Below are 24,326 nucleotides of genomic sequence, written 5' to 3'. Positions count from 1 at the left end.
CGTGAAAGGCAAAGAGTTCTACAGTTTTTGCAGCATCTACAGATTATGTTACTGGCTCTCAATAAATCATCAGGTTTATTTCCTAGGATTATCACCTAAGCCTCGGCATCTCAATGCCCTCCGCTGGCTAGTACTTAAGAGGCTGTCAATAGATAAAATCACTACCAGTTGTCATTAGTGGGACAGCTGATCAGTAGGTGAACTCTTCTCAGGACAGCTTTGGGTAGCTGCCTAAGAGGCAACAAGTAGACACAAAAACTAGAGGTTGCTCCTACAACACTTAAAGCGGAAGGTTAAATTCACTCATATGATCACTCCACTTCTACTCTATGGCATGATGAAAATTTTAAACATTTATGTAGGATGTTACTTTTTATGTGGCTGTAGTTCAAATGCATCTTTTCCTCTATATTACTTACAAGTATGAACCTATCCTCTCAAAATCATTAAGAGTATTTTGGTTATTTGCTATATAAAGCCAAATAGATTATAAGTAATTATTAATATAATACTAAAAGCAAATTTACTAATTGTTGACATCTATATCATTTTTAAAACTTTATTTATTTTTAACTGAAGGATAATTGCTTTGCAATATTTCGTCGGTTTCTGCCAGACATCAACTTGAATCAACCATAGGTATACATATGTCTCCTCCTTCTTGAACCTCCCTTCCTAGAAATCTATATATTTAAATTATTTTATGGGCTCAATCTGAAATTCAAAGATAAGTGTACCAAACATTTTCATACTACTTACTAAGAAAAGAAAAATACATAACCAAGTGAAAGGTGGTGATTCTCTTGTTCCAGAAATGTAATATATTTCAAGCAATAGTGATATCCCTTGATTGGCATATAACTGATATTTTTACTCTTCCCAGTTCAATAGCACAGTTATTTTTTGTAGCCACATCTCTTTTGTAAATTATAATGAAATATTTAAGACATAAAAAACATAAAAATTAAGACAGTATGCTATTGACATATCATTGGAAGTAAGTACCAATATAGTTGAAGCTCTTCTTTTACCCCTGAGCTCTTATCAAGAAGCTAGAAGGAACTATGTAAAAAACAGAATGATGAATACTTGAGTAAGTGTGATATATGTGGGTAGAGGCAATTTAGATTCAGCAAATGGAATGCTGGTCTCAATAATCTCTTAGAATAAAGCAAAGAAAGGCATCAGAAGGAGCAGCACATGTAATTTATTTAGTGCTTCAAAGAGTACTTGTCACATATAGAAATAAACATGTAAATAAGATATGAAAATTTTCTCAGGTTCATTATTGGCAGAAGTTCAAGCAAACACTTGCATAAACAAGCTAGAGTTAGTCACTGAGATATCCGGTTCTGCAGGAAGTGAATGATGACCCCCAGGAAGGTATGAGGGGCAGGAGGACTGCAGATGAAAATCAATGCAAACTAAGAACTGTCAAAACATTTAGGGAAATCAGGTGGCACAATGGGCTCTCTCTCATTTTCTCTCAGGAAAGGAGTCTATGAATTTAAAGGGCTACTCTTAGACGATATTACCCAATCTGGCATTAAAATCACATATGTCATCAAAATCCTGGATATCATCAGAAAGCATATTAGAAATAGAAAATATCATTTGCTCCTTTATTCTTGGAAAGCCTTTGTGCAAAAAACACTGTCACACTTCAGGAAAGGTATGCTGAAGCTAGAGAACGTTCCAAGATGAAAACCTAAAATGTTCAAACAGGTGAAGGACTACTAACTGGACTCAACTGAATTTCTACCTAGAAAGAAGAAGTCTCAAAGTAGATATGGTATAAATCCACAGTCTAGCTAATCTTTAAAATTGAGATAAATTATGTAACTGAGAGAACAGATCTCAACTTAGTCAAACTCCAGGAGATGGAGGGGGCCTCAAGAATAAATCAATTGAAGAAGAATTAAAAGGAATTTACTACTGGTCTGTATTTTAGTTGTTAGGAAAATCGGAATTATGTGAGTTAACACCCAAAACTCTGAACACTGGCATCATGAAAGGGAGCCAATTCCTTCAACAAAATCTTTCCTGATGCCTCTTTCAGGGATCTAAAACTAGTTGGAGAGATGATAGGTATGATCCCGCATAGCAATTCATATGCCTAGACAGAGATGTTTGGGAAAGCACATACCATTTAGAGTGTTCTTGTCACATGCTTGCAAGGAAGATCCATATCTTCCCACGGGAATTCTGTTAAAAGTAAAACTCCCATAGGTACTGTTTTCACAGAAATTAACTGTAATGGAAAGAAAAAAATATTTTTCAATCATAAACTCATCATTATCAAAAATTTTTCATTATTAATTTTCATCATTTTTCTTTCTGAATTTCAAACCAGATTAAAGCCAAAGGTCAAAACCCTTAGAGTGTAATTTGAAGGGAAACAGAAGCTTATAGGCCTCACTGACCACCCAGCAACTACATATTTTCTTATCTACTTAAGTTGATACCATGACAGTAACTAGTACATTATATAACAGGTTCAGTTAAAATGTACACAATATACAACTCAGTATAGGTAGGATGTGATCACCAACATATCAGAAAGGATAGTGTATTACATTAGTTGGAATCTTGAAAATCAAAGATACAGAGCCTACAGTGGCAAAGGGATCGAGGGTGGAGGTTAAAGCAAACAGCCAAAGGCATAGGTTTCTGTGGGGGTATCCTGCCTGCTCAGAATGTTGGCAGTTATAGGAGTGAGTTTCTAAGGCTTTGAATCCTAAGCAGGCACCATGAAGTGCGTAGAGTGTTGGGAAGCACACTGCAGATCAAGAAGTGCTTTTAACTTTGATTCTGAGATACCATTGAGTGAAGTCAAGCCACTGATTTAATAATATCCCTCCAAGAGAAAGGTAGAAAAAACAAAAACTTCACCTAAGTAGATATTTGGACAAGTAGATGCATCTTGACTTCAGAAAAGTTAAATATGTTAGAATTATGATATTTGAAATGGTGTAACATGGCATATTACCATTTGAAAGGACCTAGGGAAACCATATTACCCATTGCCCTATAATAGACACTGTAGTCAGAAAGAAAAGCAACCGTTAGTTTCACAGAGAAACTTGACAGTTGGAAAAGAAAGGCAGTGTACTGAACATACAGGTAAATAGCACAAGAAAACTCAGTTTTTACTCTTCAGCTAATAAACACATCTTAAATTCGTGATTATTATGCCCATTGTTACTACAGCAATTAACAGGAGCTTCCAGAGGCTTTGCTGCTGTCCTTAGAAACAGAAGAGTCACCTAAATCTCACACCCTAGTATTATCCCAAGTAACTTACTGATTGTACATCTCAGTCCTTTCCACTCTTCTGGACAAATGCATCTGCCATTTTGCCAGGTTCCACTATTCTTGCAGAACTCTATAGGGGTGCTTGATGTAGGGGTAACTGTTCCTAAAGAAACAATAAATAACAGAATAGTATATGAACTGGCTGATTAGTTTCCTTTTTGGGGTCTGTGGCCTTTGATTTCTATATGTAAAATCACTGTTTTTGAAGACCATTGCTGAAAAATATTCTTTGTAATAAGATCAAAAAAATACAGAGAATTTACACAGGATGTACAATGCTTACTAGATGTTATGGATACCAAAAAAAAAAAAAAACATTTCAAAGGTATAACACCCTGTCCAAGGAGATTTGAATCTACTGAAGGAAACAGGAGGTTACGTCAATAGATTAGAAAGATGTAGTCGAACCATGTCAGTGCAGATTTACAAGTACTATAAGAACTCAGAAGAGAGATGAAGACAGAGGCAGACCATCCAGGAAAGACTGGTAAATATTCCAGAGAAGAGGGGATGCTAGCATCAGGTTTTAAGACTAAATCTAGAAAAGTCAGATAAAATGTAGGCAGGATACAAAGAGCAAAAAATTCAAAAACATGGAAAGTTCTGATGTGTCCAAGTACAGAGAAAAGCCTAACACATCAGGAGCATTGGTTCTTTGTGGATCAACAGCAGAACATAAGTGGAACTGTGAGCAGCTTTATAGACCAAGCCGAAAACATTCAATCCTGCAGGATCCTGGGAACAGGGGTGGGGGGGGGTGTCTTAAAACAAGGGAGTAACATCATAAGGAATGCTTTTTAGGAAGACACCTCAAGCTGTATGGGAAGTGACTGAGGCTGGGAGGCAGAGGAGACCAGCTAAATGAGAACTTGATCTAAAACAGTGGCTCTGAAGAAGTTAGGGATCAATCAACTCAGGAGCACTCCTGAGATTCGGATCTAGCACTCAGGATTTGGATCTAGTGACTGTTTATTTTGAGTTGGGGACACTGGGACTCTAAACCAAAAGACAGGGTGGATGGTGAACAAATTAACCAGGCTTAGGAATACAGGAGGCAGAGTTCTGGTCCAATAATGATGGAGTAGATGGTACCATATTAATCCTTCTACAGGTGACAGTTTAAAACTCTGGACAAAAATTTTAAAATAACTAATTGAGGACATTGGACAGAAATAAAAAACAGAGAAACTGAAGTCTATCACAAGTTTATAGAGTTCCCCTGCTAAGGGCACTACCCAGTCTGTATAGCAGGAGTGGCTGAAAACACCAGCAGACAGCTACAATCTTAATGGGTGAAAGTATGAAAATCTGGGGTTACCACACAACTGGAAATTGAAGGGAGATAGCCCAGAAAGGAAGGAGCTATATAGAAGGGAGACACAAAGTCTGGCTATAAATTCCCCTCAAATCTGAAGAAAACATATATTTTAAAAAATAAACAGAGTTTCTAGGACATGTGGGAAAATATCAAGAAGTCTAACCTATAAGCACGGAGAAGGCAATGGCAAGCCACTCCAGTACTATTGCCTAGAAAATCCCATGGATGGAGGAGCCTGGTAGGCTGTAGTCCATGGGGTCGCTAAGGGTCGGACACGACTGAGCGACTTCACTTTCACTTTTCACTTTCACACGTTGGAGAAGGAAATGGCAACCCACTCCAGTGTTCTTGCCTGGAGAATCCCAGGGACGGGGGAGCCTAGTGGGCTTCCGTCTATGGGGTCACACAGAGTCGGACATGACTGAAGTGACTTAGCAGCAGCAGCAACCTATAAGCAAATAGAGTCCCAGAAAGGGAGATGAGAAGGAATAGAGCAGATAAATATCTAAAGGAATAATGGTCAAAACTTCTTAAACTTGATCCAAGAAATTCAGTAAAGCCACAAGCAAAATAAACACAGGGGAAACCACATTTAGACACATCATGGTAAAACTGCTAAAACTCAAAAATAAGGAGAAAATCCTGAAAGCAACCAACTACCAGTCCAGACAGTTTTACTGCTGAGTTAGGGTAGAAATAATATCCATCTTATATAAATTCTTTTGGAAAACTGAGAAAGGGAGAAACGTCCCAAATTATGTTATAAAGCCAGGATAACCCTGATACCAAAATCTGACAAAAACATCATAAGGAAAAAAAATTACAGACCAATAAACTTCATTTATACAGATGCCAACACCTTTTTGAAATAGTAGCAAATCAAATCCAGCAGTATATAAAAGTGACAATCCATCATGACAAAGTGAGATTTATACCAGGAGTGCAAAGTTGGTTTAACAGTAGAAAATCAATTATTTAATTCACTATGTGATAGAACAGAGGGGGAAGACCATATAGTCAATTTCAATAATCATAAATCCAAAAATCATTTCAATAAAGGTGGCAAAAAACACCTGACATATTTTTTTAAACTCTCAGCAAATAAGGAATAAAAGGGAACTTCTTCAAATTGATAAAAAATCATCTATGAAGAACCTACCTCTAACATCATACTTAATAGTGTAATATTAGATGCTTTTTGGACTTTCTGGGTTGACCAATGGTAAAGAATCTGCCTGGCAATGCAGGAGATGAGGATTTGATTCTTGGGTCAGGAAGATCCCTTTCCAGGAGTAGGAAATAACAATCCACTCCAGTATTCTTGCCTGGAAAATTCCCTGGACAGAAGAGCCAGGAGGGCTACAGTCCTTAGGGTCATAACATAACACAACTGAGCATGCAGGCACACTGAATACTTTCAACCTTAAGATTGACAGAAAATAGTTTAATATAACTGCTATAACCACTTTTATTCAACATTGTGCTGAAGAGGCTGACCAGTAATATGAGTATGAAAAAAAATTAAAAACCATAAAGAAAGGGAGAAGTAGAACTATCTTCTGTTGCATCATCAAATACATAGAAAATCCTAAGGTTTCTCAAAAAAAAAAAAAAACACTACTAGAATAATAAGTAAACAGCAAGGTTTCATGATAAACAATAAATGAAGTTATATTTATTTCCACATACTAGCATTAAATAATTGGAAAATAAAATTATTAAATCATTTTCATTCAAATTAGCTTAAAACTCATAAAATTTTTGGAAATAAATTTAACAAAATGTGTGCAAGACATCATTACTGAAAGAAATTTTAAAGGGTCTAATAAGGGACCTCCCTGGTGGCTTAATAGTAAAGAATCCATCTGCCAATGTAGGAGACATGGGTTCCACCCCTGGTCTGGGAAAATCCCACATGCTATGGAACAACTAAGCCAGTGGGCCACAACTACTGAGCCCACACTCTAGAGTCCATGCTCAGCAGCAAGAGAAGCCACCACAATGAGAAGCCCATGCATCACAGCTAGAGAGTAGCCCCAGCTCACTGCAAATAGAGTGCAACGCGAGTGTTGCTCATGCAGCAACAAAGACCCAGAAAAGCCAAGAAACAAATGAATAAACTGTATTTTAAAAATATCTAAATAAGTGGAAATATATACCATGTATGTATGAAATACTCACAGTTGTTCAAGAGTCTATTGTCCTCAAATTGATAAAGCCAAAGTCTAAAACAAAAGAACTTTTTTGTAGAAATTGACAAACTGATCTCAAGATGTTATGGAGGGCTTCCCTGGTGGTCCAGTAGTTAAGACACTGCACTTCCAATGCAGGGGGCCTGGGTTCAATCCCTGGTCAGGGAACTTAGATCCCACATGTAGCAACTAAGATACAGTGCAGTCAAATAAAATGTTTTTAATATTATGGAAATGTAAAAGACCTGGAAAAACCAAAATAAACAGGGAAATGAACTCAAAACTCTGTAATGGCCTATATGGGAAAAAAATCTTTAAAAGAAATGGTGGATATTTGTATGTAACTGATTCACTTGGCTGTATATCTTAAACTAACACAACGCTGTAAATCAACTAAACTCCAAAAAACATTAAAATAACAAAAATAAAGAGTTGGATCACTGACATTACTAATTTTATGACTTACTATACAGCTAGACATATAGTAAGTATAGACTTACTATACACCTAGAGCCAGACATCCTGGAATGTGAAGTCAAGTGGGCCTTAGAAAACATCACTACAAACAAAGCTAGTGGAGGGGATAGAATTCCAGCTGAGCTATTTCTTTTTTTTAATTTATTTATTTTAATTGGAGGCTAATTACATTATTGTATTGGTTTTGCCATACATTGACATGAATCTGCCTCAGGTGGACATATGTTCCCCATCTTGAACCCCCCTCCCACCTCCCTCCCTATCCCATCCCTCTGGTTCATCCCAGTACACCAGCCCTGAGCATCCTGTATCATGCATTGAACTTGGACTGGCGATTCGTTTCACATATGATAATGTACATGTTTCAATGCCATTCTCCCAAATCATCCCACCCTCGCCCTCTCTGACAGAGTCCAAAAGACTGTTCTATACATCTATGTCTCTTTTGCTGTCTCATATACAGGGTTATTGTTATCATCTTTCTAAATTCCATATATATGCATTAGTACACTGTATTGGTGTTTTTCTTTCTGGCTTACTTCACTCTGTGTAATAGGCTCCAGTTTCATCCACCTCATTAGAACTGATTCAAATGTATTCTTTTTAATTGCTGAGTAATACTCCATTGTGTATATGTACCAAAGCTTTCTTATCCATTCATCTGTAAATGGACATCTAGGCTGCTTGCATGTCCTGGCTATTATAAACAGTGCTGCAATGAACATTGGAGTACATATGTCTCTTTCAATTCTGGTTTCCTCAGTGTGTATGCCCAGGATTGTGATTGCTGGGTCGTATGGCAGTTCTATTTCCAGTTTTTTGAGGAATCTCCACACTGTTCTCCATAGTGGCTGTACTAGTTTTCATTCTCACCAACAGTGTAAGAGAGTTCCCTTTTCTCCACACCCTTTCCAGCATTTATTGCTTGTAGACTTTTGGATAGCAGCCATTCTGACTGGCGTGAAATGGTACCTCATTGTGGTTTTGATTTGCATTTCTCTGATTATGAGTGATGTTGAGCACCTTTTCATGTGTTTGTTAGCCATCTGTATGTCTTCTTTGGAGAAATGTGTGTTTAGTTCTTTGGCCCATTTTTTGATTGGGTCATTTATTTTTCTGGAATTGAGCTAAAGGAGCTGCTTGTATATTTTGGAGATTAACTCTTTGTCTGTTGCTTCATTTGCTATTATTTTCTCCCATCCGAAGGCTGTCTTTTCACCTGGCATCATGACCAAGTGGGCTTTATCCCAGAGATGCAAGGATTCTTCAATATCCACAAATCAATCAATGTAATACACCACATTACCAAATTGAAAAATAAAAGCCATATGATTATCTCAATAGATGCAGAGAAAGCCTTCGACAAAATTCAACATCCATTTATGATCAAAACCCTCCAGAGGGTGGGAATAGAAGGAACATTCCTCAACATCATAAAAGCTATATATGACAAACCCACATCAAACATTATCCTCAATGGTGAAAAATTGAAAGGGTTTCCCCTAAAGTCAGGAATAAGGCAAGGGTGCCCACTCTCACCACTACTATTCAACATAGTTTTGGAAGATTTGGCCACAGCAATCAGAGCAGAAAAAGACATAAAAGGAATCCAAATTGGAAAAGAAGAAGTAAAACTCTCACTGTTTGCAGATGACATGATCCTCTACACAGAAAACCTTAAAGACTCTACCAGAAAATTACTAGAGCTAATCAATGAATATAGTAAAGTTTCAGGGTATAAAATCAACATACAGCAATCCCTTGCATTCCTATACACTAATAATGAGAAAATAGAAAAAGAAATTAAGGAAACAATTCCATTCACCATTGCAATGAAAAGAATAAAATACTTAGGAATATATCTACCTAAAGAAACAAAAGACCTATATATAGATAACTATAGGACACTGGTGAAAGAAATCAGAGAGGACACTAATAGATGGAGAAATATACCGTGTTTGTGGATTGGAAGAATAAATATTGTGAAAATGAATATATTACCCAAAGTAATTTATAAGTTCAATGCAATCCCTCTCAAGCTACCAACGGTGTTTTTCACAGAGCTAGAACAAATAATTTCACAATTTGTATGGAAATACAAAAAACCTCGCATAGCCAAAGCAATCTTGAGAAAGAAGAATGGAACTGGGGGAATCAACCTGCCGGACTTCGGGCTCTACTACAAAGCCACAGTCATCAAGACAGTATGGTACTGGCATAAAGACAGAAATATAGATCAATGGAACAAAATAGAAAGCCCAGAGATAATTCCATGCACCTATGGACACCTTAGGGCTTCCCTGGTGGCTCAGAGGTTAAAGCGTCTGCCTCCAATGTGGGAGACCCAGGTTCGATCCCTGGGTAAGGAAGATCCCCTGGAGAAGGAAATGGTAACCCACTCCAGTATTCTTACCTGGAGAATCCCATGGACGGAGAAGCCTGGTAGGCTACAGTCCACGGGGTCGCATAGAGTCGGACATGACTGAGCGACGGAACGGAACGGAACGGAACGGAACGGATGGACACCTTATCTTTGACAAGGGAGGCAAGACTATTCAATGGAGAAAAGACAATCTCTTTAAGAAGTGGTGCTGGGAAAACTGGTCAACCACTTGTAAAAAATGAAACTAGAACACTGCCTAACACCGTACACAAAAATAAACTCAAAATGGATTAAAGATCTAAATGTAAGACCAGAAACTATAAAACTCCTAGAGGAGAACATAGGCAAAACAATCTCTGACATAAATCACAGCAGGATCCTTCATGACCCACCTCCCAGAATATTGGAAATAAAAGCAAAAATAAACAAATGGGACCTAATAAAAACTTCTGCACAGCAAAGGAAACTATAAGCAAGCTGAACTATTTCAAATCCTGAAAGATGATGCTGTGAAAGTGCTGCACTCAATATGCAGCAAATTTGGAAAACTCAGCAATGGCCACAGGACTGGAAAAGGTCAGTTTTCATTCCAATCCCTAAGAAAGGCAAAGCCAAAGGATGCTCAAACTACCGCACAATTGCACTCATCTCACATGCTAGTAAAGTCATGCTCAAAATTCTCAAAGCCATGCTTCAGCAATACCTGAACCGTGAACTGCCAGATGTTCAAGCTGGTTTTAGAAAGGGCAGAGGCACCAGAGATCAAATTGCCAACATCTGCTGGATCATGGAAAAAGCAAGAGAGTTCCAGAAAAACATCTATTTCTGCTTTATTGACTATGCCAAAGCCTTTAAGTGGATCACAATAAACTGTGGAACATTCTGAAAGAGATGGGAATCCCAGACCACCTGACCTGCCTCTTGAGAAACCTGTATGCAGGTCAGGAAGCAACAGTCAGAACTGGATATGGAACAACAGACTGGTTCCAAATAGAAAAAGGAGTACATCAAGGCTGTATATTGTCACCCTGCTTATTTAACTTATATGCAGAGTACATCATGAGAAATGCTGGGCTGGAAGAAGCACAAGCTGGAATCAAGATTGCCAGGAGAAATATCAATAACCTCAGATATGCAGATGACACCACCCTTATGGCAGAAAGTGAAGAGGAACTCAAAAGCCTCTTGATGAAAGTGAAAGACGAGAGTGAAAAAGTTGGCTTGAAGCTCAACATTCAGAAAACAAAGATCATGGCATCTGGTCCCATCACTTCATGGAAAATAGATGGGGAAACAGTGGAAACAGTGTCAGACTTTATTTTTCTGGGGTCCAAAATCACTACAGATGGTGATTGCAGCCATGAAATTAAAAGACGCTTACTCCTTGGAAGGAAAGTTATGACCAACCTAGATAGCATATTAAAAAGCAGAGACATTACTTTGCCAACAAAGGTCCATCTAGTCAAGGCTATTGTTTTTCCCGTGGTCATGTATGGATGTGAGAGTTGGGCTGTGAAGAAAGCTGATCGCTGAAGAATTGATGCTTTTTCACTGTGGTGCTGGAGAAGACTCTTGAGAGTCCCTTGGACTTCGAGGAGATCCAACCAGTCCATTCCAAAGGATATCAGTCCTGGGTGTTCATTTGAAGGACTGATGCTAAATCTGAAACTCCAATACTTTGGCCACCCCATGCGAAGAGTTGACTTATTGGAAAAAACTCTGATGCTGGGAGGGATTGGGGGCAGGAGGAGAAGGGGATGACAGAGAATGAGATGACTGGATGGCATCATCGACTCAATGGACATGAGTTTGAGTGAACTCCGGGAGTTGGTGACGTACAGGGAGGCCTGGTGTGCTGTGATTCATGGGGTCGCAAAGAGTCGGACACGACTGAGCGACTGAAATGAACTGATTGATACAGCTGTAACAATCATAACATTATCAGATCATCATAAAAACAGCCAAACACACCACTGAAATAGAATAAACAGTTTAGAAATAGATAAAATATATATTGATTCTTTGAAAAGATTCCAAGGCAATTCGGTTGGAAACGGAAAAATGTTTCAACAAATAGTGCTAGACTAACTGGATAATATACCATGCTCAAAATGCAATGTCAGGGCTTCCCTGGTGGCTTGGTGGTAAACAATTCGCCTGTCAATGCGGGAGACACAAGTTCCATCCCTGATCCAGGAAGATCCCACATGCTGCAGAGCAACTAAGCCCATATACCACAGCTACCGAGTTTGTTTTCTAGAGCCAGGGAGCCACAACAAATGCAGCCTGTGAGCTCTAGATCCTGTGCTCTACAACGAGAGAAGCTACCGCAATGTGAAGCCCACGCACCACAACTAGAGAGCAGCCCAGCTCACTGCAACTAGAGAAAAGCCCGAATAGCAATGAAGATTCAGCACATCTGAAAATAAATAAAAATTAATATTTTTTAAAAATCACAATATGAGATGGACCTGAGACACAAAAGCTAAAACTACAAGGCTTCACTGAGAAAACAGGAGATGAATATCTTTACAACCTTAGGTCAAAGATTTTTATTTAAAGAGGACATAAAAAGCACTAAACATAAAAGAAAAAACATATTGGTAAACTGTACTTAAAATACTGCTCATCAAAACACACCATTAAGATAATAAAAATAGAAGCTACAGACTGGAAGAAAATATACACGAGTAATAATTTCTACTCATTTTTTCCAATCTTTCTATTCACAAGGATAAGCAAATATAAATCTATAGTCTTATTTTTCCCCCCGTTTTCTGTAACTTGTTCTTACACTTAATGAATGTCAAAAATCTTTTCATGTGGTTCAGAGAACTTCCACATCTTCCTTTATAGCTGCATTATATTCCATTATCTGATTGTGCCCAACTTACTTAACCCCTTGTCGATGACACTTTTGCTATTTTCAGTTGTTGCTTCAAAATTACATTCTACGCATTGTACTTTGCGCGTTGTACAAACCCATTCGTAGAATAAATTTCCAGACATGAAATTTCTGAACCAAAGAGTACACATTCGCATCTTGACAGTTATTACCATCTCGCCACAGGGGTGGTACTAATTTGTATTTTCTCCAGCAACACAACCCTATGCGAGGTCTGGGACAAGGTACAATGAAGACCTACCTACCATTTATACAAAAGTAAAAGGGAAGAAGGAACAAGATGGCGGAGGAATAGGACGGCGAGACCACTCTCTCCCCCACAAATTCATCAAAAGAACATTTGAACGCGGAGTAAAGTCCACAAAACAACTTCTGAATGCTGGCAGAGGACGTCAGGCACCCAGAAAAGCAGCCCATTGTCTGCGAAAGGAGGTAGGAAAAAACATAAAAGATAAAAAGCGAGACAAAAGAAGTAAGGACGGAGCTCCGTCCCGGGAAGGGAGGCTTTGAAAAGAGAGAACTTTCCAAACACCAGGAAACACTCTCACTGGCGAATCTGTGGCGAGCCTTGGAAGCTCAGAGGGCCACATAACCCTCTTTTTTTTTTTAAGATTTTTTAAAAACCCACAGATTACCGGCCAAACGGTAACTCCCAGCGGAGAAGCAGCGCAGACGCCTGCATAGGCCGTTAGCAAGCGGGGGCTGGGCAGGGAGGAGCCGGCTGAACTGCTTAGAGAGAGGACTGGGCTTGAATGCCGCGAGAACAATTTGAGAGAACTGGGGAGAGCAAAGCAGACTGTGGGATAGCTTCCCCATGAAAAGGCGGAAAGCTCTAACCTACGACTGAGCCAGCCCCGCTCATAGAATAAAGGACTGAGCAGAGTGAGCCGGCTGCGGCTGGCCCATCCCCCATCCCCTGCCGAGACAGGCAGGGAGCGCAGCCAGAGCCGGAGGGGGCAACCGTGGCCCCAGAAAGGCATCTGATACAAACTGCAGACAGGCTTGTTGCTATTCAGGAATTCTTGGGCTCGGGCCGGTCGATATCCCCCTGAGAAGGTGCGCCGGTTGTACACCCAGAAAACTGAGTGGCGGGGACTGGGGAGGCAATAAGTGGCAGAGACCGCGCTCGCCAAACACCTGGTCCCCTGAGCTGCTCGGACCAGGGAAGGAACAAAACGCAGGCCCAACCAAGTCTGCGCCTTTGTGGAGTACCTGAGAACCTGAACTTGAGCCGCTCAGACCTGGGAAGTGCATACAACCCAGCGCCGGCCTCAGACAGTTCCCGGCAGAGCAACCTAGAGCCTGTGCAGTATAGTCTGGGACAGCATACGTGCTGTGAGCGGGGGCAAACCCAGTGTGGCCGAGACGCTGCGAGCACTCCCCACAGACGCCAGAGATATTCATCTGCAGCGTTCCTCCCTTCCCAGAACAGGACTGAACAACTGAGCCTTAAAAAGTGTCCACCCACCCCCTAGTATCAGGGCGGAAATTAGACACTGAAGAGACCAGCAAACAGAAGCTAAAACAGAGGGAACCACCTTGGAAATGACAGATAGAGACGTCTAGAGGCTACTCCAAGAATAAGACCAAAAACCAGAGGCAAGAGGCTTAAGGCCGAATCCTGAGAACACCAGAGAACTCCTGACTCCAGGGAACATTAATCGATAGGAGCTCATCAAACGTCTCCATACCTACACTAAAACCAAGCACCACCCAAGGGTCAACAAGTTCCAGAGCAAGACATACCACGCAAATTCTCCAGTAACACAGGAAACTAGCCCTGAGCTTCAATATACAGGCTGCCCAAAGTCACTCCAAACCCACTGACATCTCATAACTCATTACTGGACACTTCATTGCACTCCAGAGAGAACAAATCCAGCTGCACCCACCAGAACACCGACACAAGCTTCGATAACCAGGGAACTTTGACAAGTCACCTGTCCAACCCCACACACAGAGAGGAAACTACATAATAAAGAGATCTCCACAAACGGCCAGAAGAGGGAAAGGCCACCCCAAGCAAAGCATTATAAGCAAGATGAAGAGGCAGAGAAATACCCAGCAAGTAAAGGAACAAGATAAATGCCCACCAACACAAACAAAAGAGGAAGAGATAGGGAATCTACCTGATAAAGAATTTTGAATTTTGATGGTGAAAATGATTCAAAATCTTGAAAGCAAAATGGAGTTACAGATAAATAACCTGGAGAAAAGGATTGAGAAAATGGAAGAAAGGTTTAATAAGGACTTAGAGGAAATAAAAAAGAGTCAGTATACAATGAATAATGCAATAGATGAGATCAGAAACACTCTGGAGGGAACAAACAGTAGAATAACAGAGGCAGAAGACAGGATAAGCGAGCTAGAAGATAGAATTGTAGAAATAAATGAAACAGAGAGGAAAAAAGAAAAACAAATTAAAAGAAAATGAGAACAATATTAGAGACCTCTGGGACAATGTTAAACGCTCCAACATTCGAATCATAGGAGTCCCAGAAGAAGAAGACAAAAAGAAAGACCATGAGAGAATACTTGAGGAGATAATAGTTGAAAACTTCCCTAAAATAGGGAAAGAAATAATCACCCAAGTCCAAGAAACCCAGAGAGTCCCCAACAGGATAAACCCAAGGCGAAATACTCCAAGACACATATTAATCAAATTAACAAAGATCAAACACAAAGAACAAATATTAAGAGCAGCAAGGGAAAAGCAGCAAATAACACACAAGGGGATTCCCATAAGAATAACAGCCGATCTTTCAACAGAAACTCTTCAGGCCAGGAGGGAATGGCAAGACATACTTAAAGTGATGAAAGAAAATACCCTACAGCCCAGACTACTGTACCCAGCAAGGATCTCATTCAAATATGAAGGAGAAATCAAAAGCTTTACAGACAAGCAAAAGCTGAGGGAACTCAGCATTACCAAACCAACTCTCCAACAAATGCTAAAGGATCTTTTCTAGACAGGAAACACAGAAAGGGTGTATAAACTCGAACCCAAAGCAATAAAGAAAATGGCTACGGGATTGTACTTATCAATAATTACCTTAAACGTAAATGGGTTGAATGCCCCAACCAAAAGACAAAGGCTGGCTGAATGGATACAAAAACAAGACCCCCATATATGTTGTCTGCAAGAGACTCACCTCAAAACGAGTGACACATACAGACTGAAAGTAAAGGGCTGGAAAAAGATATTCCATGCAAATAGAGACCAAAAGAAAGCAGGAGTAGCAATACTCATATCAGATAAAATAGACTTTAAAACAAAGGCTGTGAAAAGAGACAAAGAAGGAAACTACATAATGATCAAAGGATCAATCCAAGATGAAGATATAACAATTATAAATATTTATGCACCCAATATAGGAACACCGCAATATGTAAGACAATTACTAACAAGTATGAAAGGGGAAATTAACAATAATGCAATAATAGTGGGAGATTTTAATACCCCACTTACATCTATGGATAGATCAACTAAACAGAAAATTAACAAGGAAACACAAACTTTAAATGATACAATAGACCAGTTAGACCTAATAGATATCTATAGGACATTTCACCCCAAAACAATGAATTTCACCTTTTTCTCAAGCGCACACGGAACCTTTTCCAGGATAGATCACATCCTGGGCCATATATCTAGCCTTGGTAAATTCAAAAAAGTTGAAATCATTCCATGCATCTTTTCTGACCACAATGCAGTAAGATTAGATCTCAATTAAGGGAGAAAAACTATTAAAAATGCCAACATATGGAGGCTGAACAACATGCTGCTGAATAATGAACAAATCATAGAAGAAATCAAAAGAGAAATCAAAATATGCATATAAATGAATGAAAATGAAAACACAACAACCCAAAACCTCTGGGACACTGTAAAAGCAGTGCTAAGGGGGAAGTTCATAGCAATACAGGCACACATCAAGAAACAAGAAAAAAGTCAACTAAATAACCTAACTCTACATCTAAAGCAACTAGAAAAGGAAGAAATGAAGAACCCCAGGGTCAGTAGAAGGAAAGAAATCGTAAAAATTAGGGCAGAGATAAATGCAAAAGAAACAAAAGAGACCATAGCAAAAATCAACAAAGCCAAAAGCTGGTTCTTTGAGAAGATAAATAAAATTGACAAACCACTAGCCAGACTTATCAAGAAACAAAGGGAGAAGAACCAAATCAATAAAATTAGAAATGAAAATGGAGAGATCACAACTGACAACACAGAAATACAAAGGATTATTAGAGAATACTATCAGCAATTATATGGCAATAAAATGAATAACCTGGAAGAAATGGACAAATTCCTAGAAAAGTACAACTTTCCAAAACTGAACCAGGAAGAAATAGAAAATCTGAACAGACCCATCACAAGCACGGAACTAGAGGCTGTAATCAAGAATCTTCCAGCAAACAAAAGCCCAGGTCCAGACGGCTTCACAGCCGAATTCTACCAAAAATTTAGAGAAGAGCTAACACCTATTCTACTCAAACTCTTCCAGAAAATTGCTGAGGAAGGGAAACTTCCAAACTCATTCTATGAGGCCACCATCACCCTAATCCCAAAACCTGGTAAAGACCCCACAAAAAAAGAAAACAACAGGCCAATATCACTGATGAACATAGATGCAAAAATCCTTAACAAAATTCTAGCAATCAGAATCCAACAACACATTAAGAAGATCATACATCATGACCAAGTGGGCTTTATCCCAGGAATGCAAGGATTCTTCAATATCCGCAAATCAATCAACGTAATACACTACATTAACAAACTGAAAAATAAAAATCATATGATTATCTCAATAAATGCAGAGAAGGCCTTCGACAAAATTCAACATCCATTTATGATAAAAACCCTCCAGAAAGTGGGAATAGAAGGGACATACCTCAACATAATAAAAGCTATATATGACAAACCCACAGCAAACATTATCCTCAATGGTGAAAAACTGAAAGCATTTCCCCTAAAGTCAGGAACAAGACAAGGGTGCCCACTCTCACCACTACTCTTCAACATAGTTCTGGAAGTTTTGGCCACAGCAATCAGAGCAGAAAAAGACATAAAAGGAATACAAATTGGAAAAGAAGAAGTAAAACTTTCACTGTTTGCTGATGACATGATCCTCTACACAGAAAACCCTAGAGACTCTACCAGAAAACTACTAGAGCTAATCAATGATTACAGTAACGTTGCAGGATATAAAATCAACACACAGAAATCCCTTGCATTCCTATACACTAATAATGAGAAAATAGAAAGAGAAATTAAGGAAACTATTCCATTCACTGTTGCAACGAAAAGAATTAAATACTTAGGAATATATCTACCTAAGGAAACAAAAGACTTGTACATAGAAAACTATAAAACACTACTGAAAGCAATCCAAGAGGACACTAATAGATGGAGAAATATACCATGTTCATGGATTGGAGGAATAAATATTGTAAAAATGAGTATACTACCCAAAGTAATTTATACATTCAATGCAATCCCTATCAAGCTACCAACAATATTTTTCACAGAACTAGAACAAATAATCTCACAATTTATATGGAAATACAAAAAACCTCGAATAGCCAAAGCAATCTTGAGGAAGAAAAATGGAACTGGGGGAATTAACCTGCCGGACTTCAGACTCTACTACAAAGCCACAATCATCAAGACAGTATGGTACTGGCATAAAGACAGAAATATAGATCAATGGAACAAAATAGAAAGCCCAGAGATAAATCCACGCACCTATGGACACCTCATCTTTGACAAAGGAGGCAAGAATATAAAATGGAGAAAAGACAGTCTCTTTAACAAGTGGTGCTGGGAAAACTGGTCAGCCACCTGTAAAAGAATGAAACTAGAACACTTCCTAACACCATACACAAAAATAAATTCAAAATGGATTAGAGAGCTAAATGTAAGACCAGAAACTATAAAACTCCTAGAGGAGAACGTAGGCAAAATACTCTCCGACATAAATCACAGCAGGATCCTCCATGACCCACCTCCCAGAATATTGGAAATAAAAGCAAAAATAAACAAATGGGACCTAATTAAAATCAAAAGCTTCTGCACAGCAAAGGAAACTATAAGTAAGGTGAAAAGACAGCCTTCAGAATGGGAGAAAATAATAGCAAATGAAGCAACAGATAAAGGATTAATCTCCAAAATATACAAGCAGCTCCTGCAGCTCAATTCCAGAAAAATAAATGACCCAATCAAAAAATGGGCCAAAGAACTAAACAGACATTTCTCCAAAGAAGACATAAAGATGGCTAACAAACACATGAAAAAATGCTCAACATCCCTCATAATCAGAGAGATGCAAATCAAAACCACAATGAGATACCATTTCACACCAGTCAGAATGGCTGCTATCCAAAAGTCTACATGCAATAAATGCTGGAGAGGATGTGAAGAGAAAGGAACCCTCTTACACTGTTGGTGGGAATGCAAACTAGTACAGCCACTATGGAGAACAGTGTGGAGATTCCTCAAAAAACTGGAAATAGAACTGCCATATGATCCAGCAATCGCACTCCTGGGCATACACACCGAGGAAACCAGAATTGAAAGAGACACATGTACTCCAATGTTCATTGCAGCACTGTTTATAATAGCCAGGACATGGAAGCAACCTAGATGTCCATCTGCAGACAATGGATAAGAAAGCTTTGGTACATATACACAATGGAGTATTATTCAGCCATTAAAAAGAATACATTTGAATCAGTTCTAATGAGGTGGGTGAAACTGGAGCCTATTATACAGAGTGAAGTAAGCCAGAAAGAAAAACACCAATACAGTATACTAACGCATATATATGGAATTTAGAAAGATGCAAATGATAACCCTGTATACGAGACAGCAAAAGAGACACAGATGTATAGAACAGTCTTTGGGACTCTATGGAAGAGGGTGAGGGTGGGAGGATTTGGGAGAATGGCATTGAAACACGTATGTTGTCTTATGTGAAACGAATCACTAGTTCAGGTTCAATGCATGTTATAGGATGCTCGGGGCTGGCATGCGGGGATGACCCAGAGGGAGGATAAAGGGAGGAGGGAGGTGGGAGGGGGGTTCAGGAGGGGGAACTTATGTAAACCCGGGGCGAATTCATGTCAATGTATGGCAAAACCAACCAATATAATATTGTAAAATAATTTGCCTCCAATAAAAAATAAATTAATTACCAAAAAAAAAAAGAAAAAAAGTAAAAGGAAAACTATTCTAATGCCATGATAAACATACCTTCATAATGACTTGAAAATCCGATTTAGAAACCTGAACCCTGTATAAGAGACTGCAAAAGAGACATAGGCATTTAGAACAGTCTTTGGGACTCTGTGGGAGAGGGTGAAGGTGGAATGATTGGGGAGAATGGAATTGTAACATGTATATTATCATAAGTGACCAGTCCAGGTTCGACGCATAAATTTTCCTCTGTTCATTTCTTTGCATTTGTGCCTTTTTAATAAAAATACTTTTAACTGTTAAAAAAAAAAAAAAAAGAATAAATGCCTCAGCATCATGCAGTTCAAAAAAAAAAAAAAGAAACCGTGGGTTCCTTGGAGCCCCACCTCAGAAGGCCAGTGGCTGGCAGCTGCCCCTTCTTGCCTCATGTCTGTCCTGCCCCGCATTCAGGAGGCCTTGCGCTCACACAGGCAGACACTCCAGGCCACACCCACAACCTCTTCTCACACCACACTGTGAACAGCCTCCCCTCACAGGGAAGCGAAGCAGCATGGTTGGCCCCAGAGTGGATGACGAGAAAGGGAGGCACAGTCCCAGACGTGAGGCAGGGCTTCTGAGGACCCGGAAGCTGACGAGGCATACAAGGGTTAGAACTGGTCTTAAGGAATATCGCTGGAAATATCTTTTTTTTTTTTTAATTCATCTTTCCGGATTCTGGTTTTGTTGATCTCAGCTCTTGTTTCTTTGATTTCCATTCTATTAATTTGTTCTTATTTTCATTACTGCCAAACATAGTTTTAGAATTTACTCTTTTTTTAACTTCTAAAGTTAGAATGCTTAAGATGATAGGATACTGAATGAAGAATTCCCCAGGTCGGTAGGTGCCCAGTATGCTACTGGAGATCAGTGGAGAAATAACTCTAGAAGGAATAAAGGGATGGAGCAAAAGCAAAACCAATACCCAGCTGTGGATGTGACCGGTGATAGAAGCAAGGTCCGGTGCTGTAAAGAACAATATTGCATAGGAACCTGGAATGTTAGTTCCAGGAATCAAGGCAAATTGGAAGTGGTCAAACAGGAGATGGCAAGAGTGAACATAGACATTCTAGGAATCAGTGAATTAAAATGGACTGGAATGGGTGAGTTTAACTCAGATGACCATTATATCTACTACTGTGGGCAGGAATCCCTTAGAAGAAAAGGAGTAGCCATCATGGTCAACAAAAGAGTCCGAAATGCAGTACTTGGATGCAATCTTAAAAACGAGAGAATGATTTCTGTTCATTTCCAAGGCAAACCATTCAATATTACAGTAATCCAGGCCTATGCCTCAACCAGTAACGCTGAAGAAGCCGAGATTGAACTGTTCTATGAAGACCTACAAGACCTTTTAGAACTAACACTCAAAAAAGATGTCCTTTTCATTCTAGGGGACTGGAATGCAAAAGTAGGAAGTCAAGAAACCCCTGGAGTAACAGGCAAATTTGGCCTTGGAGCACGGAATGAAGCAGGGCAAAGGCTAATAGAGTTTTGTCAAGAGAACGCACTGGTCATAGCAAACACCCTCTTCCTACAACACAAGAGAAGACTCTACACATGGACATCACCAGATGGTCAACACCGAAATCAGATTGATTATACTCTTTGCAGCCAAAGATGGAGAAGCTCTATACAGTTAGCAAAAACAAGACCAGGAGCTGACTGTGGCTCAGATCATGAACTCCTTATTGCCAAATTCAGACTGAAATTGAAGAAAATAGGGAAAACCACTAGACCATTCAGATATGACCTAAATCAAATCCCTTATGATTATACAGTGGAAGTGAGAAATAGATTTAAGGGACTAGATCTGATAGAGTGCCTGATGAACTCTGGACGGAGGTTCGTGACATTGCACAGGAGACAGGGACCAAGACCATCCCCATGGAAAAGAAATGCAAAAAAGCAAAATGGCTGTCTGAGGAGGCCTTACAATTAGCTGTGAAAAGAAGAGAAGCGACAAACAAAGGAGAAAAGGAAAGATATAAGCATCTGAATGCAGAGTTCCACAGAATAGCAAGGAGAGATAAGAAAGCCTTCCTCAGTGATCAATGCCAAGAAATAGAGGAAAACAACAGAATAGGAAAAACAAGAGATCTCTTCAAGAAAATTAGAGATTCCAAGGGAACATTTCATGCAAAGATGGGCTCGATAAAGGACAGAAATGGTATGGACCTAACAGAAGGAGAAGATATTAAGAAGAGGTGGCAAGAATACACAGAAGAACTGTACAAAAAGATCTTCACGACCAAGATAGTCACGATAACGTGATCACTGACATAGAGCCAGACATCTTGGAATGTGAAGTCAAGTGGGCCTTAGAGAGCATCACGACGAACAAAGCTAGTGGAGGTGATGGCATTCCAATTGAGCTATTTCAAATCTTGAAAGATGATGCTGTGAAAGTGCTGCACTCAATAAGCCAGCAAATTTGGAAAACTCGGCAGTGGCCACAGGACTGGAAAAGGTCAGTCTTCATTCCGATCCCAAAGAAAGGCAATGCCAAAGAATGCTCACACTACCGCACAATTGCACTCATCTCACACACTAGTAAAGTCATGCTCAAAATTCTCCAAGCCAGGCTTTAGCAATATGTCAACCGTGAACTCCCAGATGTTCAAGCAGGTTTTAGAAAAGGCAGAGGCACCAGAGATCAAATTGCCAACATCCGCTGGATCATGGAGAAAACAAGAGAGTTCCAGAAAAACATCTATTTCTGCTTCATTGACTATGCCAAAGCCTTTGACTGTGTGGATCACAATAAACTGTGGAACATTCTGAAAGAGATGGGAATACCAGACCACCTGAACTGCCTCTTGAGAAACCTGTATGCAGGTCAGGAAGCAACAGTCAGAACTGTACATGGAACAACAGACTGGTTCCACATAGGAAAAGGAGTACTTCAAGGCTGTATATTGTCACCCTGCTTATTTAACATATATGCAGAATACATCATGAGGAACGCTGGGCTGGAAGAAGCACAAGCTGGAATCAAGGTTGCTGGAGGAAATATCAATAACCTCAGATATGCAGATGACACTACCCTTATGGCAGAAAGTGAAGAGGAACTCAAAAGCCTCTTGATGAAAGTGAAAGAGGAGAGTGGAAAGGTTGGTTTGAAGCTCAACATTCAGAAAACAAAGATCATGGCATCTGGTCCCATCACTTCATGGGAAATAGATGGAAAAATAGTGGAAACAGTATCAGACTTTATTTTTTTGGGCTCCAAAATCACTGCAGATGCTGATTGCAGCCATGAAATTAAAAGACGCTTACTCCTTGGAAGGAAAGGTATGACCAACCTTGATAGTATATTAAAAAGCAGAGACATTACTATGCCCACAAAGGTCTGTCTAGTCAAGGCTATGGTTTTTCCCGTGGTCATGTATGGATGTGAGAGTTGGACTGTGAAGAAAGCTGATCGCCGAAGAATCGATGCTTTTGAACTGTGGTGTTGGAGAAGACTCTTGAGAGTCCCTTGGACTGCAAGGAGATCCAACCAGTCCATTCTAAAGGAGATCAATCCTGGGTGTTCATTGGAAGGACTGATGCTAAAGCTGAAACTGCAATACTTTGGCTACCTCATGCGATGAGTTGACTCACTGGAAAAGAGTCTGATGCTGGGAGGGATTGGGGGCGGTAGGAGAAGGGGACGACAGAGAATGAGATGGCTGGATGGCATCACCGACTCGATGGACATGAGTTTGAGTGAACTTCGGGAGTTGGTGATGGACAGGGAGGCCTGGCGTGCTGTGATTCATGGGGTTGCGGAGAGTCGGAAACGACTGAGTGACTGAACTGAACTGAAAGCTATGAGCGCCTGAACTGAATTGAACTGAACTGAACTGAAAGCTATGTCATTCTAACTGTATTTTTATTTAACTGGAATATAATTGCTTTTCAATGTTGTTTCTGCTGTGGAACAATGTGAATCAGCTGTATATATACATACATTCCCCTCCATTTTGAGGCTTCCTCCCATCCTTCCCCATCCTATCCCTCTAGGTCACCAGAGAGCACCAAGCCTGGCTCTGAGCTCCGTGAGTTATGCAGCAGCTTCCCACCAGCTATTTTACACGTGGTAGTATATATGTCAATGCTACTCTCTCAATTTGTCCCACCCTTTCCTACGTCTTCTCTGTCTTCATAAGTTCAGTTAAGTCGCTCAGTCGTGTCCGACTCTTTGAGACCCCATGAACTGCAGTATGCCAGGCCTCCTGGTCCATCACCATCTCCCAGAGTTCACTCAAACCCATGTCCATATAGTCAGTGATGCCATCCAGCCATCTCATCCTCTGTCGCTCCCTTCTCCTCTCACCTTCAATCTTTCCCAGCATCAGGTCTTTTCAGATGAGTCAGGTCTTCACATCAGGTGGCCAAAGTATTGGAGTTTCAGCTTCAACATCAGTCCTTCCAGTGAACACCCAGGATTGATCTCCTTTAGGATGGACTGGTTGGATCTCCTTGCAGTCCAAGGGACTCTCAAGAGTCTTCTCCAA

General features: G+C 39.8%; 1 protein-coding gene and 1 non-coding gene across 3 annotated transcripts in view; one reads left to right on the top strand and one right to left on the bottom strand.

Moving 5' to 3' along the window:
* Positions 1-24,326, bottom strand: part of ADGRG7 (adhesion G protein-coupled receptor G7) — a 91,686-nt gene that overhangs the window by 46,671 nt on the left and 20,689 nt on the right. For both annotated transcript variants that reach the window (XM_088839522.1, XM_055418169.2), the window contains exons 2-3: positions 3,305-3,418; positions 2,147-2,251 (exon numbers count right to left, since the gene is read on the bottom strand). In XM_088839522.1, the coding sequence (XP_088695648.1) occupies positions 2,147-2,251; positions 3,305-3,418 (219 nt within the window). The remainder of the gene's footprint in view (positions 1-2,146; positions 2,252-3,304; positions 3,419-24,326) is intronic.
* Positions 6,921-6,993, top strand: TRNAG-UCC (transfer RNA glycine (anticodon UCC)). Its single transcript has one exon. It is a non-coding gene; the product is annotated as a tRNA-Gly (tRNA).

Source organism: Moschus berezovskii, chromosome 1, assembly GCF_049115385.1.
Source record: "Moschus berezovskii isolate FMDL1 chromosome 1, NW_MosBer_1.0, whole genome shotgun sequence".
NCBI lineage: Eukaryota > Metazoa > Chordata > Mammalia > Artiodactyla > Moschidae > Moschus > Moschus berezovskii.
This window is presented reverse-complemented; position numbering and strand designations above follow the sequence as displayed.